Source organism: Pseudochaenichthys georgianus, chromosome 7 (assembly GCF_902827115.2).
Source record: "Pseudochaenichthys georgianus chromosome 7, fPseGeo1.2, whole genome shotgun sequence".
NCBI classification, from domain to species: Eukaryota; Metazoa; Chordata; class Actinopteri; order Perciformes; family Channichthyidae; genus Pseudochaenichthys; species Pseudochaenichthys georgianus.
This window is the reverse complement of record NC_047509.1, coordinates 34,878,660-34,894,784: the sequence shown is the minus strand read 5'-3', so window position 1 is coordinate 34,894,784 and position 16,125 is coordinate 34,878,660. Positions and strand designations below refer to the sequence as shown.

Sequence of the window (16,125 nt, the reverse complement as noted above, 5' to 3'; positions counted from 1 at the left end):
CTTGTACTTGAGTTAAAGTAGAAGTACCAGAATGTAGGAACAATCCTGCAATCAAAATGATCCTCAAATAAAAGTACAAAAGTATTATCATCAAAATATAATATAGTTAAAGTAGCGACCGTAAAAGTAGAAGCACCAGAGTGTAGGAAAACTCTGTTACAGTAAAAGTACTGCATTCAAAATGTTCCTCAAGTAAAAGTATTAAAGTAGCGACAGTAAAAGTAGTCATTGTGCAGATTGGTCCATTTCAGAATAATATATATGATATGTTTTATAATGATTGATCATGAAAGTGTTCTCAAAGCTGGTGAAGGTGCAGCTAGTCTGAAGTACTTTGTAGACTGCAGGGTAGCTGGTGAAGGTGTAGCTAGTCTGAAGTACTTTGTAGACTGCAGGGTAGCTGGTGGATTTACTCCAGGTGGAACTAAAGTCTGATTCAACACTTGGTTATATTTCACATCATTCATCCAGATCTGTGAAGTAACTAAAGGGATTAAATACATGTAGTGGAGTAAAAGTACACCATGTACCTCTGAACTGTAGAGGAGAAGAAGTACAAAGTAACAAAAGAAACATTGAAATACTTAAATAAAGTACAAGTATCTCAAAATTGTACCCAAGTAGTACTTGAGTTTATGAACTTAGTTACTTTACACCAGTGGCTATAAAGATAGAAAGACTAAGTCTTGCACAGAGGCATGAAAATACATTTTCAAAATGCTCAACAGTGCTGCCAAAATGTTAAACTCACTGCTACACAATTAAAATAAATGCTTTTATATATATTTATATTAGATGTGACTCTTTGGCGTTTCTGTTATTATTACCTGCTGCTTTAGTTGTTCTGACTGCTAAAATCATCTGTTATTCCTAATTTTAAAGCCGATATTCCGTGTTTCCCTTTTTTTAAGAAAAGTATCGAAAAAGAATCGGAATCGCAATTCTTGACTTGGTATCGGTATCGAAACCAAAATGTTGGTATCGTGACAACACTACGGCCGGGTCACTCATTACTGGATCAGCTGCTGCATGAGACAGACACTGACGCTGTCCGAAGAGAAGGAGGAAAAAGAGAGGCTCCGTGTATTTTATCATTATATTATATAGAGTCGTTATTCATTTGTTTTAAAGCTCAATAAATAACAAAGAAGACCTTTGACCGGCACTTTTATAATTTTGTCCGGAAGATTTCAACTTTAATAAACGCTGACTGGCGAAAAACTCTGCCCGGTTCCCTCGGCCCCCACCGCGGAGAATAAACAGAAGGGCAACCATGACAACCATGCTTCTTCGCTGCTTTTGTGGAGGAAGTTACAGCGCCACGTAGAGGCTCCTGCATATGTACTGCAGCTTCTCCAGCGGTTGGAGCTAAACGGAGCGGTCTCGTGTGGGCAGACACTATCCGGATAATTATTGCATGTGGACGGAAGCCGTTTGCGATTGCGTTTGCGTTAATCCTATGCGTTTAGCCGTTTTCGTCCTCGTGGGGCCGCAGCCTCATTCAACTGCTCTTTAAGGCAACTATCTAATCAGCCAATCACATAGCAGCAACTCAATGTCGACATGGTCAAGACGACCTGGTGAGGTTCAAACTGAGCATCAGAATGTGGAAGAAAGGTTGATTTAAGTGACTTTGAACGTGGCATGGTTGTTGGTGCCAGACAGTCTGAGTATTTCAGAAACTGCTGATCTACTGGGATTTTCACGCACAGCCATCTCTAGGGTTTACAGAGAATGGTCTGAGAAAGGGAAAATACCCAGCGAGTAGGGCTGCTCGATTATGGCAAAAATCATAATCTCGATTATTTGGGTCAATAATTGATATCACGATTATTAAAAACGATTATTCATTTATTGAAGAAAGAAATGTGGACAGTATGTTTTTAACAGTTGATTACCCTGAACTTTAAGTATAATTCAACTGAAAAAACAATTACAAAAAAAATAAATAATAAAAAATAATATTCGTTTTATTTCAATGATGTTGTTTTCATAATCGTTGCAAGACAAAATCGTAATTGCGATTAAAATACGATGAATTGAGCAGCCCTACCAGCGAGCGGCAGTTCTCTGGGCGAAAATGCAGTGTTGATGCCAAACTGTTTAAAGATGATAGAAACAAGTTACTCAAATAATCACTCGAAACAACCAAGGTATGCAGAAGACCATCTCTGAACACACAACACGTGGAACCCTGAAGCAGATGGGCTACAGCAGCAGAAGACCACATGGGGGGCCACTCCTGTCAGCTAGGAACAGGAAACTGAGGCTAAAATTTGCACGGGCTCACCAAACGTTGACAATAGAAGATTGGAAAAAGGTTGCCTGGTCTGATGAGTCTTGGTTTATGCTGCGATGTTCGGACAGTAGGGTCAGAATTTGGCATAAATATCATATTAACGGTTCAGGCTGGTGTTGGTGGTGTAATGGTGTGGGCGATATTTTCTTGGCATCCTTTAGGCTCCTTAGTACCAATTGAGCATCGTTTAAAAGCCACAGCTTTGAGTTGCTCCCGATGGCATGGCCAACGGTGTGTGAATGTGTATGTATGTTAGTGCATGTCCTAACATACCCTGCTCAGTATGAATGGGTGAACGACATGTAGTATGTAAAGCGCTTTGAGGGGTCTTAAAGACTGGATAAAGCGCTATATAAGTACAGTCCATTTACCATTTACCATTACAGCCTACCTGAGTAACTGTCTCTGATCATGTCCATCTCTTTATGACCACAGTGTACCCTTCTTCTGATGGCTACTTCCAGCAGGATAACGCGCCATGTCCCAAAGCTCAAATCATCTCCAACTGATTTGAGCTTTCTGTTGAGGCCAATCAGGCCTTTACAAAGCCAAATAATTGGCAAGTTTAAAAAGAAAGATGGCAGCCAGAAGGATTAACGATGTACAAGATATAACATGTAAAAGAGATGAACAAGTAGTCTTTTTAGAATAAATAGCCAGCAGGTGCAGCATGTGGTGAGCAGCACTCTCCAAAGAGCTGTGGGCATTGTGGGGGCCATTATAATAAAGGATATATGTTTGTTTGTTTGTTTGTTTGTTTGTTTGTTTGTTTGTTTGTTTGATTCACAACAGCTGCATTGATAGAAAAGTCAGATGGTCGTCAGCAACTTGCACGCTTGCTTTCAGGATTATACTTTGTGTTTGGTGGTGAAAAAGCACGTTTGTGGGTAAATACATTTGTTCAAAGACGATGATTACAATGTGTGTGCCTAAAGATTGTAAAATATAACGTTTTTAATTTGTGCACTGATTGTATGTAGGACAAAGAAAGAAGCCAGCAGAGTGGATTCTGCTTTTGTTAACGAGAAAGTAGAGCATCCGTGATATCTGGCAAAAACAATCTTCAAACACCTGTCATCCATCTGAGGCGGTTTATTTATTTATGTGTCATTCCGCTCAGGTTTAATGATTGTGTGACAAGAGTTTTGTCGGAACAATCTAGACCTCAAACATTGGCATGGTGTAGGTGCGAAATTGTGATAAAATGCCGTGGGCATTTCAACTTGATCAGACATTTCACTATGGTCTCCTATGGCTGGGAAAGAGAGAGAAGGGTGTTTCCCACCCTCGAGGATGTGAAGCCACGAAGCTTTGCCCAGCAAGCAGAGTGGAAAAGTTTGAGTGGGTGAATGTCGAGGAAACATCAACACCAACAGAGGATATGTGTGTGGTTCAGGAATTATGATTGGATCAAGAGTACGAATCCTGGCTCTGACCAGTGACAACACATATTAGCTCAGTATCAGCCATAATGCAAACAAAACATGAACCTAACCCTAACAGCCATGATATATCATTACATCTTAAGACAAGGATAAATAAATGCAGGTTGGTTAAAGATTGACATGTTTTACTTCTTCATTAAAATTGTGCTATTCATGTTGTTCTCGTAACAAATTATAATCTTTTTGATAATCTGGATTAGGATAGAAAATGGTTTCCTGTGTCACCACTTTGAAATTAGCACTGTAAGCACAAGTGTGGATTTCACTTTCTTTGTAAATGCTGACAAGGTCACCCCACCTTTGACAAGTGCACACACTGCGTACCACCCTTTCACACTGAGGTAAGATTCTTGGCATCGTAACATTTAACCTCAAACGTCACACAGCTGCTGAGTCAATGCAGCCACATAAAAGGAGTACTGAGGGGAAATAGAAACTGGGTTTTCATGTCTATTTTGGTTGAAATTATGATGTATTTAATAAGAGAGGACGACTGAAAATAGAACATGTCAGAGGATTTTCCCTTCAAAATGTCACACTGGTTTGAGGGAGGATTTTTGGGGGAAATGTAACAATTAAGAAGTGATGGGAGCATGTTACAGGAACTACTCTGCAAACCTTTCATTTGCCAACATGCAAGAGGACATTTAAAATATTTTAACAGGGACATAGGAGATAATGTTCCCCTTTTCCAAAACAGAAATATCCCAAAGTCCAATGTTTCTGGGCCTAAGTTTGGATAGAAGATCAGTGATTATAGGGTCGAATTTCTCTTGCCCATTAGCTAAAACCATGTGAAAACCCTGCAGCATCGAGCACAGCAACAAACTACGCCAACCTTAAATACACGCATGATCAATATCTGTTGAGATCTTAACCTGTCGTTAACTGGGTGATATGTGAGATGAAACTGATGCTGCCTGCATTTCAACATAAATCAAATCAAAGAGAACTCTTCAAGTCCAAGGCAACAATTTCAAATGTATTTTTTGCCGTTTCCTATAATAGAGTAATCAGGAAAACCGTCATATATTTAAATGTGTGAATTTGTATGTCGGAACCAGTCAATGTTTGGTTAAATTAATAAATAATCATAAAGAAAAGTTGTCGAAATAATTTCCGTTAGAAGACTCAAATTAATTGTCTTGTTGTTTCAGCCCTACAATCCAATATGGCTGCTGCCATTGCAAGTTACTGTATATATAAATCCTCCATCATCTTGGGGACATATGCTTTTTTTTTTTTAAGTCCTCAACACTGTGGACCTCAACAAAGCAAACCATATCATAATAGAAGCATTACATAATGTTAGATGCACTTGGCCAGTGATTCTCGTGGACACATGGACATTTGACTGTGTGACGAAGGTAACCTCGTCACTGTGGACTGATGGCTTCGGGCCTTGTAATATTGCACATGTGGTTTGGTTTGGGGGTGTTCCCCAAACCCGTTTTGTCTGTTGCTCCTGATTGTGTTCACCTGGTGCCTTGTGTTGTCCCCTCCCCCCCTCACCTGTGTCTTGTTGATTGATTAGTGTGTGTGTGTATTTAGGCTCTGTTTTCCCTGTCAGTGGACAGGTAGTGTGTGTGAGATCCTTGTGGCTGCTGACTGTGTTCAGGTGGACAGCAATTGAGGCTGTGAATCATGTGCCCAAGATTTGAATAAATGCCCACACCGGGTTGTATTTGGACGTTCTGCCTCTGCCTCCTTGCTTGGTCGGGCCGCTCAACGGTCAGTCTCACAAACTGGTTCCCCGCAATTTCTAAATTGCACTAGCAATGTTGATTCTGCAAAGGTAATTTATACTATCAAAGAAACGGTCCATTATTGTCAAAAGGCTACAAGGGTTAGCCATGTTGCTAATCTTTGTGCACTCCTGCAGGCTGTAACTGCTACAGAATACTGAAACCTTGTTTCATGTTGCACTGTTGGAGGAGCCTGCGACTGAGGTTTCTCATTGCCATATGTACTAGGGATGTCCCGATCACCTTTTTTTGCTCCCGATCCGATTCCGATCATTTGATTTTGACAATCTGCCGATACCGATTTTTCACGATCCGATCTTTATGCAATGCATTAAGAGAAAAAGGTAACCGATAACGGCTGGTCATCCAACGCGATGAATTCAGCTATCTTGGCTGTTATTCTTTTGGCCTTTTCACTGTTCCGGCGCAGTTTCTCTTTCCTTTTGAAAGTCTCTGAAAGTGTCGGTTGTTTCAGTGCCGTTACCTGAGTGGCCGCTGTGTACTCGTCGTGTTGTTGTTGGTGTTTGTTTCTCAGGTAGCGTATTAGATTGATCGTGTTGAACGTAGCTCTGTTATTTCCACCACGCGGAACCTCCGCCTTGCAATCATTGCATCTGGCTGTTACACTGCCTTCGCTTTCAATTTTATATTACTTCCAAACTGCTGACATTTTCTCTGTCCCGACTCCCGAGTCACCAGCTGAACGTAGCCTCTCGTTAGCTTACTGCTACTATTAGACACTGCGCCCACTCTTTGAGAGAAATAAGCAACCAGGTCTATGAAAACAAGCCCAATGAAGCAACACATACATGATGTTGTGTAATTTTTAACCAAAACTAAGGCCTCAGGATGACTTTAAGACGTCAACATGGTCATTTTTGTTTTGTAACATTAAATAAAATAATAAAAATATATTTTTTTAAATCCCGATCCCCGATTTTTTTCTCCCGATTTCGATCTTTTGAAAATCACATGATCGGCTCCGATCCCCGATCGGATCGGGACATCTCTAATATGTACACTGTACTACTGTGCACGGGATTATAAAGCCTTGAATCTTGGTTTGGACTAAACATCATTCAATGGTCTATGTGTGCAGCAATCTCTCACATAAAGGAACTAGAACAAAGGTTTTAATTAATTGCTGAATAAAACCAACTCAAATTCCTCAATAAATAAACAGTTAACACAGACACAAATCTGACATGACTTACCTAATGAGTTTATAATAGTCTATTGGACTAAAAGTCCAATGTTTTCCTGAGGGCCAAACCTCTCACAACAATAATATTATAGACTGTGCTTCCTCTCCGGTATTAAACAGTAGGCTTAATTACAAGATTTAACTTTGAAGACAAGTGAACTGGAAACATGAGCACACTTTAAAATGACTCATAGAAAGCCTGTGTTTATACTTTTCCCTTTAGTGCTTTTCATCAATCTGTATAGTTTTGCTCTGAGTTCAGTGTTTCCCCTATATACAAATAGCGGCGGTGCTGCACTACTGCTGGAATATGCGCGCCGCTGCTAGGGGGCGCCAGCCAGGTACCAAACATTTATAAATAATGATAAGTGCCGACCCTTTTTGATTGTTTGTTCTGTGGATTTTTAGTATTTGTGTTACTGTATGTTCAAAAAGGTGTATTTTGCTAAATCTTGAGACATTGCCACTGTATGTAACAGGCAGGCCCGGACTGGCCATGGGGAGGACCGGGAGGTTTCCCGATGGCCTGGCCTGTTAAGTGGCCTGCTGGTCTGGCGATTTTTTTTTAATTATGTATTGTGAACGCAACGCTGCACAAATGTGGGTTTGCCTCACACAGGGTGACTGTCTGTCTACATGATGTGGCCTGCCGACATGGCCACTTCAATACCGATCATAAATCAAAGCCCTCGATTGGTCTCTGTATTATTCAAGCTCGGGAGGGTGTGTGTATGTATGGCACGAGCGAGAGAGAGAAAGAGAGAGAGAGCGCGCACCGGTTACTTGTATTTTTGTTGTTAGCATCTGGTTAGCTAGCTGCTCTAAAAGACATAAGGAGCTGTTTCAACAACAAGGTGGAGGGAGAGTCCTCTGCTGTCAGACTGAGAGAGAAAAACAGCTCAGGTGAGGTAAAGGAGTGTTTAGATAGTTCATTTTAGTCTAAGTTATCTCAGTGGGTCTCAAACAAATATGTGTTTACAAATTATGTAAACACATATTTCCAAGGCACTCCTTTATAATAAATTAGGATAAATAAAAACAGGTTTGAAATCATTTCAATATATACTATAGGACTATAAACCAAAAATATTGTTTAAAGTTGGAGAGATACAAAAATATGCATGAATAAATAAATGTTAAGGTAAAATAAGATATAAATGAACAACAAAAATAAAACAAGTTACATTTATTTGTTATTGGCTATGGTAGGTTATTGGTTAAGTTCTAGGGGTGTAACGGTATCCGTCCCGTACCGTCACGGTTCGGACGTCACGGTTCGGCACATGCAGTCACACGGCGAATACGCCTTTTTTTTAACGAGTGGGGGAAAAAGTCTGTCATTCAGGGCAGTATCCACTACACTATATATAATCCAGGGGGCGGTATTGCGCCTAAAAGCTGTTTGCCAGCCGCCCTTACACAACAAATGAAGAACAAGAAGAAACAACAACAAAACGAACTAAATACAAGAAGAAGAAAAGTTAGTATGGTGAGTTCAGATAACACACAGGAGCTAGAACCCACCTGCTTCTTTTAAATCAGCTGTGTGGGAACATTTCGGGTTCCCTGTGGACTACAATAACGATGGAGTGTGCGAGTGGTGGATCGGAAGAGGACGGCTTGTCGGCGTTGTTCGATAGCGGTGCGGTATGCTAATGGTAACACACGCCAAACATGCTAAATCATATCAGAAGGCATCACCCAGATTTGCCAATCACCGGAGCCCGGCAAAAGACAACAGCTGTTCAACAGCTGATCCACGCTGTTTTTAAGAAGCCAATAGGCATGAAAGCAGTGAGACCAAAATAAATAACGGAAGCTTTTGGCATATGTTTTTCAACGACTTTGCGCTCTGGAAACACTTTCTTATTATTTATGATGTAATATTTTCAAGACATTCTTTTTAGTTTTACAGCTTGATGAAACCTTTTAGTTTGACATCTGCCATTATAGATAATATGGCCATCTGAGTGTGTGGTGCTGTTTGTGGTTTGTTTTTAACTGTTTAATACAGTTAATTATTCAAAATGTCAGAGTTCCTTATTTTAAAACTGAAACTTGCACTACTGTTCAAAAATAAATAACAACAAACCTGGAATTACGCATTTGGGACTTTTTTTTTGCTTTTTCTTGTTGTACCGAACCGTACCGAACCGTGACCCCCAAACCGAGGTACGAACCGAACCGTGACTTCTGTGAACCGTTACACCCCTATTAAGTTCACATACTTATTTGATTATTAAAATGTAAACAGATCTTTTTCATATGGGTGTTTTAGAGTTGTACCCACTAGATCAGGTCGCTAGTAATTCTGCTCAAAGTGCACCAGATTGAAGCATTTTACTTTAAAATGTTCAAAGAAATCTTCTCGGGGGCATACCCCCGGACCCCCCTAGAGGATGTGATGTCCACCCCCTAATTAAAACATGTTCATACAATAAATTTCAAGCCATGTTGAGGTATTTACCTATGTCCATAATTTTCTGTTTTTGTAGTGTATTTGTCTTTTGTAGAGATTTTTCATTTAATCTTTATATATAAAATCTCGCCTAAAATCTCGCCTAGGGCAGCAAATTGGCTAGAACCGGCCCTGGTACTAGGCCTCAAGTGCCTTTCTTGTGCTGCTGGCAGACTTCGCACGCAATAACCAATTCCCCGCGCTTACATTATGCTGGGCCCACGTGCCTTAGCACCGCTGCTATGACTCAATCCTAGCACTGGAGTTGCAGACTTCAAATCAAAATATTTCTGAATAAAACTTCTCATAACAAAGCCTGTTGATTATCTTGAGTAATGGGGGTAATGATTTTTGGAAATTGCTATTGAGTTTTTCAAGTTTGTCCTTTTTTGAAGTTGGCGCACAACAGGCCAAACACCATGTAGTTCCATTATATTTCAAAAAGAGAAGACATCTTTACAGACAATATTATGTATAACACGAGCAACTCACAACTGAACTGAGTCAATATTGATTAATAGCAGGTAAAAGGGAAAAAAATGCATCCTGGATTATGGGGTAAACTGTTTATTTGAATGATGGTTGCACGAAAACAATTAAATTAGCTAAATCAGATCAGAGGATGCTGCAGAGATTTGGCTTTTGTCATATTTGACCTTCACAGGTGACTGCATATCATCATTTTATAGACTGGAACAGTCCCAGCAGTATCACAAGTAACAACGCCAACCACAGAGTTAAGCTTATTACATTACAACGGTTTTCTCCACTCCATCCAAAATGAAGGCGACATTACTGGAAGGAAACGTACATCTCTTATCCTCTATAATCTGGGTGTTGGTTAAACACACTATGGAAATGCGTTTTAAATGTGCAGTGTTAAAGGAAATAGACTTGTGACACATTATCATACAGTTTGTGGTTGTGACAACACGTCGTACTCAAGATATTTCCATGAATTGTGATCATGAGGTGTTGTCGTGTTTCACATGTTTCAGACAGACACTATACTCTATTCATCACACTAACTTATCACTATAGCAGATACGACTTTATCCAGGAACTTTGACAGAAAACGATCTGGATAGAATTAGAAATATGAACACCTAATGAATAACTTGTCATGGTTTAGGTGTATTTCATTATTCAAAGTCAAGACACATACGTTTTGCAACAGATTATTCTAGTTAAGGACTACCGGCTGGTTCCTTATGCCATGATTTACTTGACTGTGCTGCAGTCAGATTCAAACAGGGTAGGAAGTGAGAAATGAAAGGGATAACACAGAACTAAACAAGACAGACTTAGATACACGGTAATTAAGGAAGCCCTGTGCTTTGTTGACATCCTGTGAATTGGTCCTCTCAAGTGTGGCTCCAACATGCTTTACATGTGGCTCTCATGTCTACTGTAAAGCAGACAAGCCTGAACAGCTCACAAGCTAAGCTATAAGAGTAACATACACTCTTCTGCTGCTGCTGCAGGGGTTCTAACATGTGTTGTTGTTGTTGTTGGCTACATGCAGCTTGTGTGAATGACAACATTGTTCCATGTTTGGTGGAAGCTGATTTATTGATGTGGTTTTTAACTGTTAGATCATGTGATGAGTGCTGGAGATAATCAAGGTGAAATTATGGGTGTAATGATGATTGTCAATGTTTTAATATGTGAAGCTGTGAACATTATACCCTACAATATCACCAAATAATGGATACTGGTTTCTCCTCTGTGCAGCATTCTCTTGCTCCTTCTCCACTCCATACTATCCACAATGCTATCAATCATCTATCTCCCTCTTTCTCCTACTCCTAGGTGTCTGCAGTCCCCTGAGAGTTGGGGGGGCAATCTGCCTTTCGATGTGGGGTTGGGAACAAAGGCAGAGGAGAGGTAAGAAGAGAGAGGAGGGTTAACGCACAGGAATGCAGGGGGTCGCTGGGAGGGGGCTATAAAAACATCACACCGTTCACAGTGAGCTCATTCTTCATTTCACTTCAGAATCAGAAACGGGTTTATGGCCAGGTAGGTTCACACATACGAGGAATTTGACTTGATGTCATGGTGCATACATCAAATATAAAACAAAGAATCTCCATATAAAACAAAAACTCTAATATAAAACAAAACATATTTTTGTAATAAAATATAGTTAAATAGCAATAAAATAAAGCAGTAATTTATAGCGAAGTGGAATGCAATGAGTTATAGAATATGAAATAAGAATATGTGCAGTAAGCAGTATTTGAACATTGTGTACATTAATGTAATGATGCTGTTCCTCACAGCAGTTTAACACCAACAGGTGTACCGGTAATGCTTTTTGTGGCCACATTATTGTTAGAACACTTATTTAAAGCCTGAATGCTGCATTAAAAGTGTATTCAGTACCACCGCACTGTTAACCACTTACTTCATCACTGTCAGTTGGTAGCTGTGTGATTCTTATGTTCATATAGCAACCTATTCTAGTGAAAACGACACTTCAGCCGAATAATCTTTCCATACTGTTAGTGTGGTTATTTGGGTCAGGAAGCGGAGTGTATGTGGGGTCATACCTGGCTTGGTGATGGTCTGAAAGTAAAGCACTAGCACGAAGAGCGAGCCGAGGCACATCGCCAGGAGCAGGCGTCCTCCTCTGGGCATCCTCATCCTGAAGCCGGGCTCTGCTAGCGGAGCCCCCGACCCCTAGTCGCTGCCACGAAACGTTTCATACGAGACCACCCGACGGAGGATGCGAGACTCCCCGAGGAATAAGTACCTTATTCATCAATTATGGGCGACGAAAAAATGACAGGAGTCCATCCAGGGGTAACGTTAGCTGGACCTATTGAACGACCCAGCAATTAGCCTTTCATTGAAACGTGAGTGGGACGTAAATCCAGAACCGCCCGTTATGGTCTTTTTTTTTGGTAACGCTAACTTAATAATGATGACCAATCAAGCAAGGTCACCTAAGATAAATCATGTCGTGATGGTAAGTTCGTATCACAAACCCCAAAGCAAAAGTAAAAGGTATGGAGACAAATGTTGCTGCTCCTTAGCCCAAGTCGTTGGTGGTGACAAGAGTTTGTCGAAACTACATAAACTTTTTCTTCGCCAAACATGGACGGGGCACTGTGCCATGACGTCACGCCCCCTCCTCTCTCGAGCCCTCTCCCCGATTGCATGCTGCCTTCGAGGAGTGTCGGAAATGTTACAGGTGGTCTGAGAAAGTCGTATATTTCATTTGATTTATTCTCAGCTGTCCGTTGTTGTTGTTGTCGTTGATGTATAACATGTGTGCAAGATGGAAAAATAAAGGTTATTTTCAACGATACAAATGTACCATGCCTCTACTGTAACTATACTGGTAAGTCTGCGGCTTACCAGTAGGCCTATAGTTATTGAAATCAGAATATTTGACACACGAGGAGCACATGAAGGCAGCATTGCAGTCGCTCAGAGAGATGTCCACATGAATTGAGTACAGCATGTCCTATCATGCAATAACTGACTGCTAAATTACGCTGCCTAAGTCATTTTATAAAATAAATAGATGAAAAAGCATGTAAAATAAACTGCAGCCACATTAAACTATCAGACATAAATCAACATTTAACAAAATAGGCAGAAAATAAACAAAGAAAACTCACACAGTTAAACGTATTCTACCTGCTGGTAACTCAAATCTGTCGTTGTATTTCTTGATGCAAACATGAAAGCTGCAGGGAACAGTGTTGTACTTCTGTTGTGTCACTGTTAGTAACTTAATTTGGCATCAGTACTGACCCAGCTTCTTTTTGATTTGTGTAACATCATGCATTATAAGATAATAAGCCTACTCACAAAAACGACATACCTGGGCATACTTCAATGTATGAATCAATCTATACTGTTTATTTAATAATCATATTACATTATGCAAAGTACATTTACGTTCATTTGTAAATGTTATATGTACAGTAACATATGCCAGACTAAACTGCGTTTTGGCCTTTGTTTCTTTCTTCTAAATTCTTAAACACCACCTTTTAGACATTATAAAATTCCACAGACTTCCACAGATAAATTGCATTTTTCCCCCTGGATCTCCTTCTGAAGAGCACATTTCTCCACATGGCAGCTCTCAGATAAGTTAATGCAGCATTGAAGTTTCAATGCAAACCATTCAATCACATCTCATCACGACAGGGGTAGGTTTTTGATGAATAGTTGCACATTACCATTGAAGGAGGAAGACACATATTTCAAAATAACAGATGACTGAAAGCACAATTAAGAAAGAAATAGTCCAATAATGTAAAATCTATAAGAGCATTGGATTTTGTAGATTGTCTATCCTTGTTGCTTATCCATCTATAAACTGTCCAAACATTCTTTGTAACGCCACACGCCATATGCTCAGGGCATTACATCATGTCATGGTTTCATTTACGGCATACAGCATATGTCTAACATACAGAACTAGCATGCTTCACATAAAGAATAGCAGCACCAGAAACATAAACATTGTTAGTGCGTTGACCCTCGCACGCTTAAATGCTGAATGTGTTAACCATTAAATGCACATTTCACAACAGCTGTATGTCTATTAAATGTGCATTTGGTAAATAATGATGGAGAAATATACAGTATACCCACATAGCAATTATAGAAGATGGACATTTCACAAATCTAAACAGTGTTAGCTTGTTGTCGCTGAAGATGATTGATTTTAATTTAAAGCTTCCCTGTTGAGGTATTTTCATTAGACATAATGATGGACCAATGAGCAAAGCCATGACCGTGTGATGTGCTTCCTTCCAAAATGGTCCAAGCTGCGTAGTGCTGATTAAGGATTGAACTGAATCAAAGTCTGAATACACGGCAGGAACTTAGCCACAGAGTGCTGTTATATCTACAAATGCTGTTATTACACACATGCCCATCATTATCCCTCACCTTGCAACGCCTCCTGGATTTCTTGCAGACACTTAGACGTGAGAATGAGAGAGGCTTGGTTCGGGATGACTTGGCAAATGATGTGGTTGCTTGGGCCAATGTTAGCTCTTACCACACAACTCTCACCAGCAGATGTTTACTGACCACCCACGGGGTCCTGACATACTCCTTACTTGTGTCTAACAGATCACCATAGACTAGGTGGAGGATCATCATTAGTCCAAGGAAAAGTACTGGGCCAATGACTGCTGATTGGATGTAACTTGTTTTGCCTTAGCTCCATGTCTTTTGACTTTAGAAGGAAATAAATCCTGGGTGTATTTTCACTTTGGTGTTATAGTCTCTGGCATGAGAATGTTTTGTAGTCAGCTGAATATTTGTTTCTATAGGTTTCACCATGTTGTCAGTTTCCTGGATTCTATCGATGCTAACTGTTAGCATGTTTATCCTGCCTGTGCTAGCAGAGATCTAATAACATTTGATTGTATTTATTATTGGTTAATTAAGTTCTTGAAATGTTATATGAGTATACATAAATAGTGTATGCTTCACAGTAGGCTATGAACTTCCTGTGATGCAAGAATATTTTTAGACTTGATCTGACATAAAGGCGAATCATATCATGTTGAATGTTTGAACCACTGCTGATCACACAGTGGTTGGGAATGATGTGAACTCAACTCATGTCTTTAAAATGATTAGTATTTTTAGTAGTTTTGGCTTTCCCTTAAAAAGCAACACAAATATCGACACAGATATCGAGCTAGACCAGGGAGTTGATTAGCATAGCTTAGCATAACGAGGGAGTCTTGGCAAAATAAAACGTTGATTTCTATGTTTTCTAGGGTGTTGCTAGGCAGACTTTCAACTGCAAAAAGAGCAATGCTACTAGAGCGTTTTCTCCAATCTTTATGCTAAGAAACTTGATGAACTGTCACCAGTGCTGTGAAAAATAACAATTAATGTGAGTCATTTCGAATGATAACAAGAGTGTATTGATGTTGGCAGGCTATTAGGATTCAGGCTAGCAAGATCTATTTTTGGTTTTCAAAGGAAGACAAGACAAACAAAAACAACCTTCTGCTGTTGTGTACGCTACCATAATGGTCCCAAAAACTGCCTGTAATCTGCCACTCTTCTGCAACAGACCCTTTTAGAGGATAGTAATCAAAACATACAGTAGTGGAGAACATGTTCAAACTATAATGGCTGTCCAGAAAAGGCATAAAGCGTTCTCGGCTTGCAATTATTGTGTACAAATGTACAAAATGCTAGTGATTACTCTTTTTTTTCAGTATTGATGTGAAAAACATATACCCATCTGAAAATATTTGGTTTTGACAAGCCCCGACTGAAAGTAGGCCTACATTCATCCGGGCTGGAATCACAGTCCTTAGAATATATTTTGTTTGTGCCTGATGGAGTTTCATGAAAGTAAACGTATGCCGTTTTCCTTCTAACATGTGCTTTTAAGACCTGCAGTTAGCGGTTAGGTTCATTACCATCCTTTGATCTCATATGGTTTTCTGTTTGTGGTGCTGGGATGGGCTGAGACTAGACATCCCTTGTAAAACTGAAACACAATAATAGGGTGCTAAAATATGCTGACATAAAGAGATATTTCCCTAAAAATTACCTCAAGTCAGTTTTTAAAGTGTTAAACTGGTAAATCATAAGCATGCAATGCCAGCCTGTAGTGCACCAACTGTTTAACATCAGATTATAGACAACCATGTCAAACAAATGAACCAGGTCATATTGGCAACAAAACGAACAATTTGTCATGATACAGTGCACCATCTGCTGACCATACTTCTCCAGGAACATCCATGCTTTCATTTAAAGTTCACAAAGAAAGTCCAAATCAGGTTTTTCTATGACCTTTAATCAAATCTCCAGTGTCTTGTATGTTATATAAACAGCAACTGAAAATGACCCTCCCTCAATGAATCCTTCAACCCCTGGACCTAAAGTGAGAACAAGAAAAAAGTCCCACAAAAACCTCATGGCTTGCTTTTACTTTAATTTTCACTGCATAATGAGCATGCGCCTGTAAA

At 39.8% G+C, this 16,125-nt stretch overlaps 1 protein-coding gene across 3 annotated transcripts in view; it reads right to left on the bottom strand.

The window, feature by feature from the left end:
• The window catches only part of LOC117450052 (carbohydrate sulfotransferase 11-like), a 29,608-nt gene extending 17,358 nt beyond the window's left edge, over positions 1–12,250 (bottom strand). For 2 of the 3 annotated variants that reach the window (XM_034088041.1, XM_034088042.1), the window contains exon 1: positions 11,704–11,775. Coding sequence is in view for 1 of the 3 variants with exons in the window: in XM_034088043.1 (XP_033943934.1) it covers positions 11,704–11,797 (94 nt within the window). In the remaining 2 variants the exon portion in view is untranslated. Of the gene's footprint in view, positions 1–11,703 lie in introns of all 3 variants that reach the window. The other variant, XM_034088043.1, reaches the window with a different exon arrangement.
• Between the last annotated feature and the right edge of the window lie 3,875 nt (positions 12,251–16,125).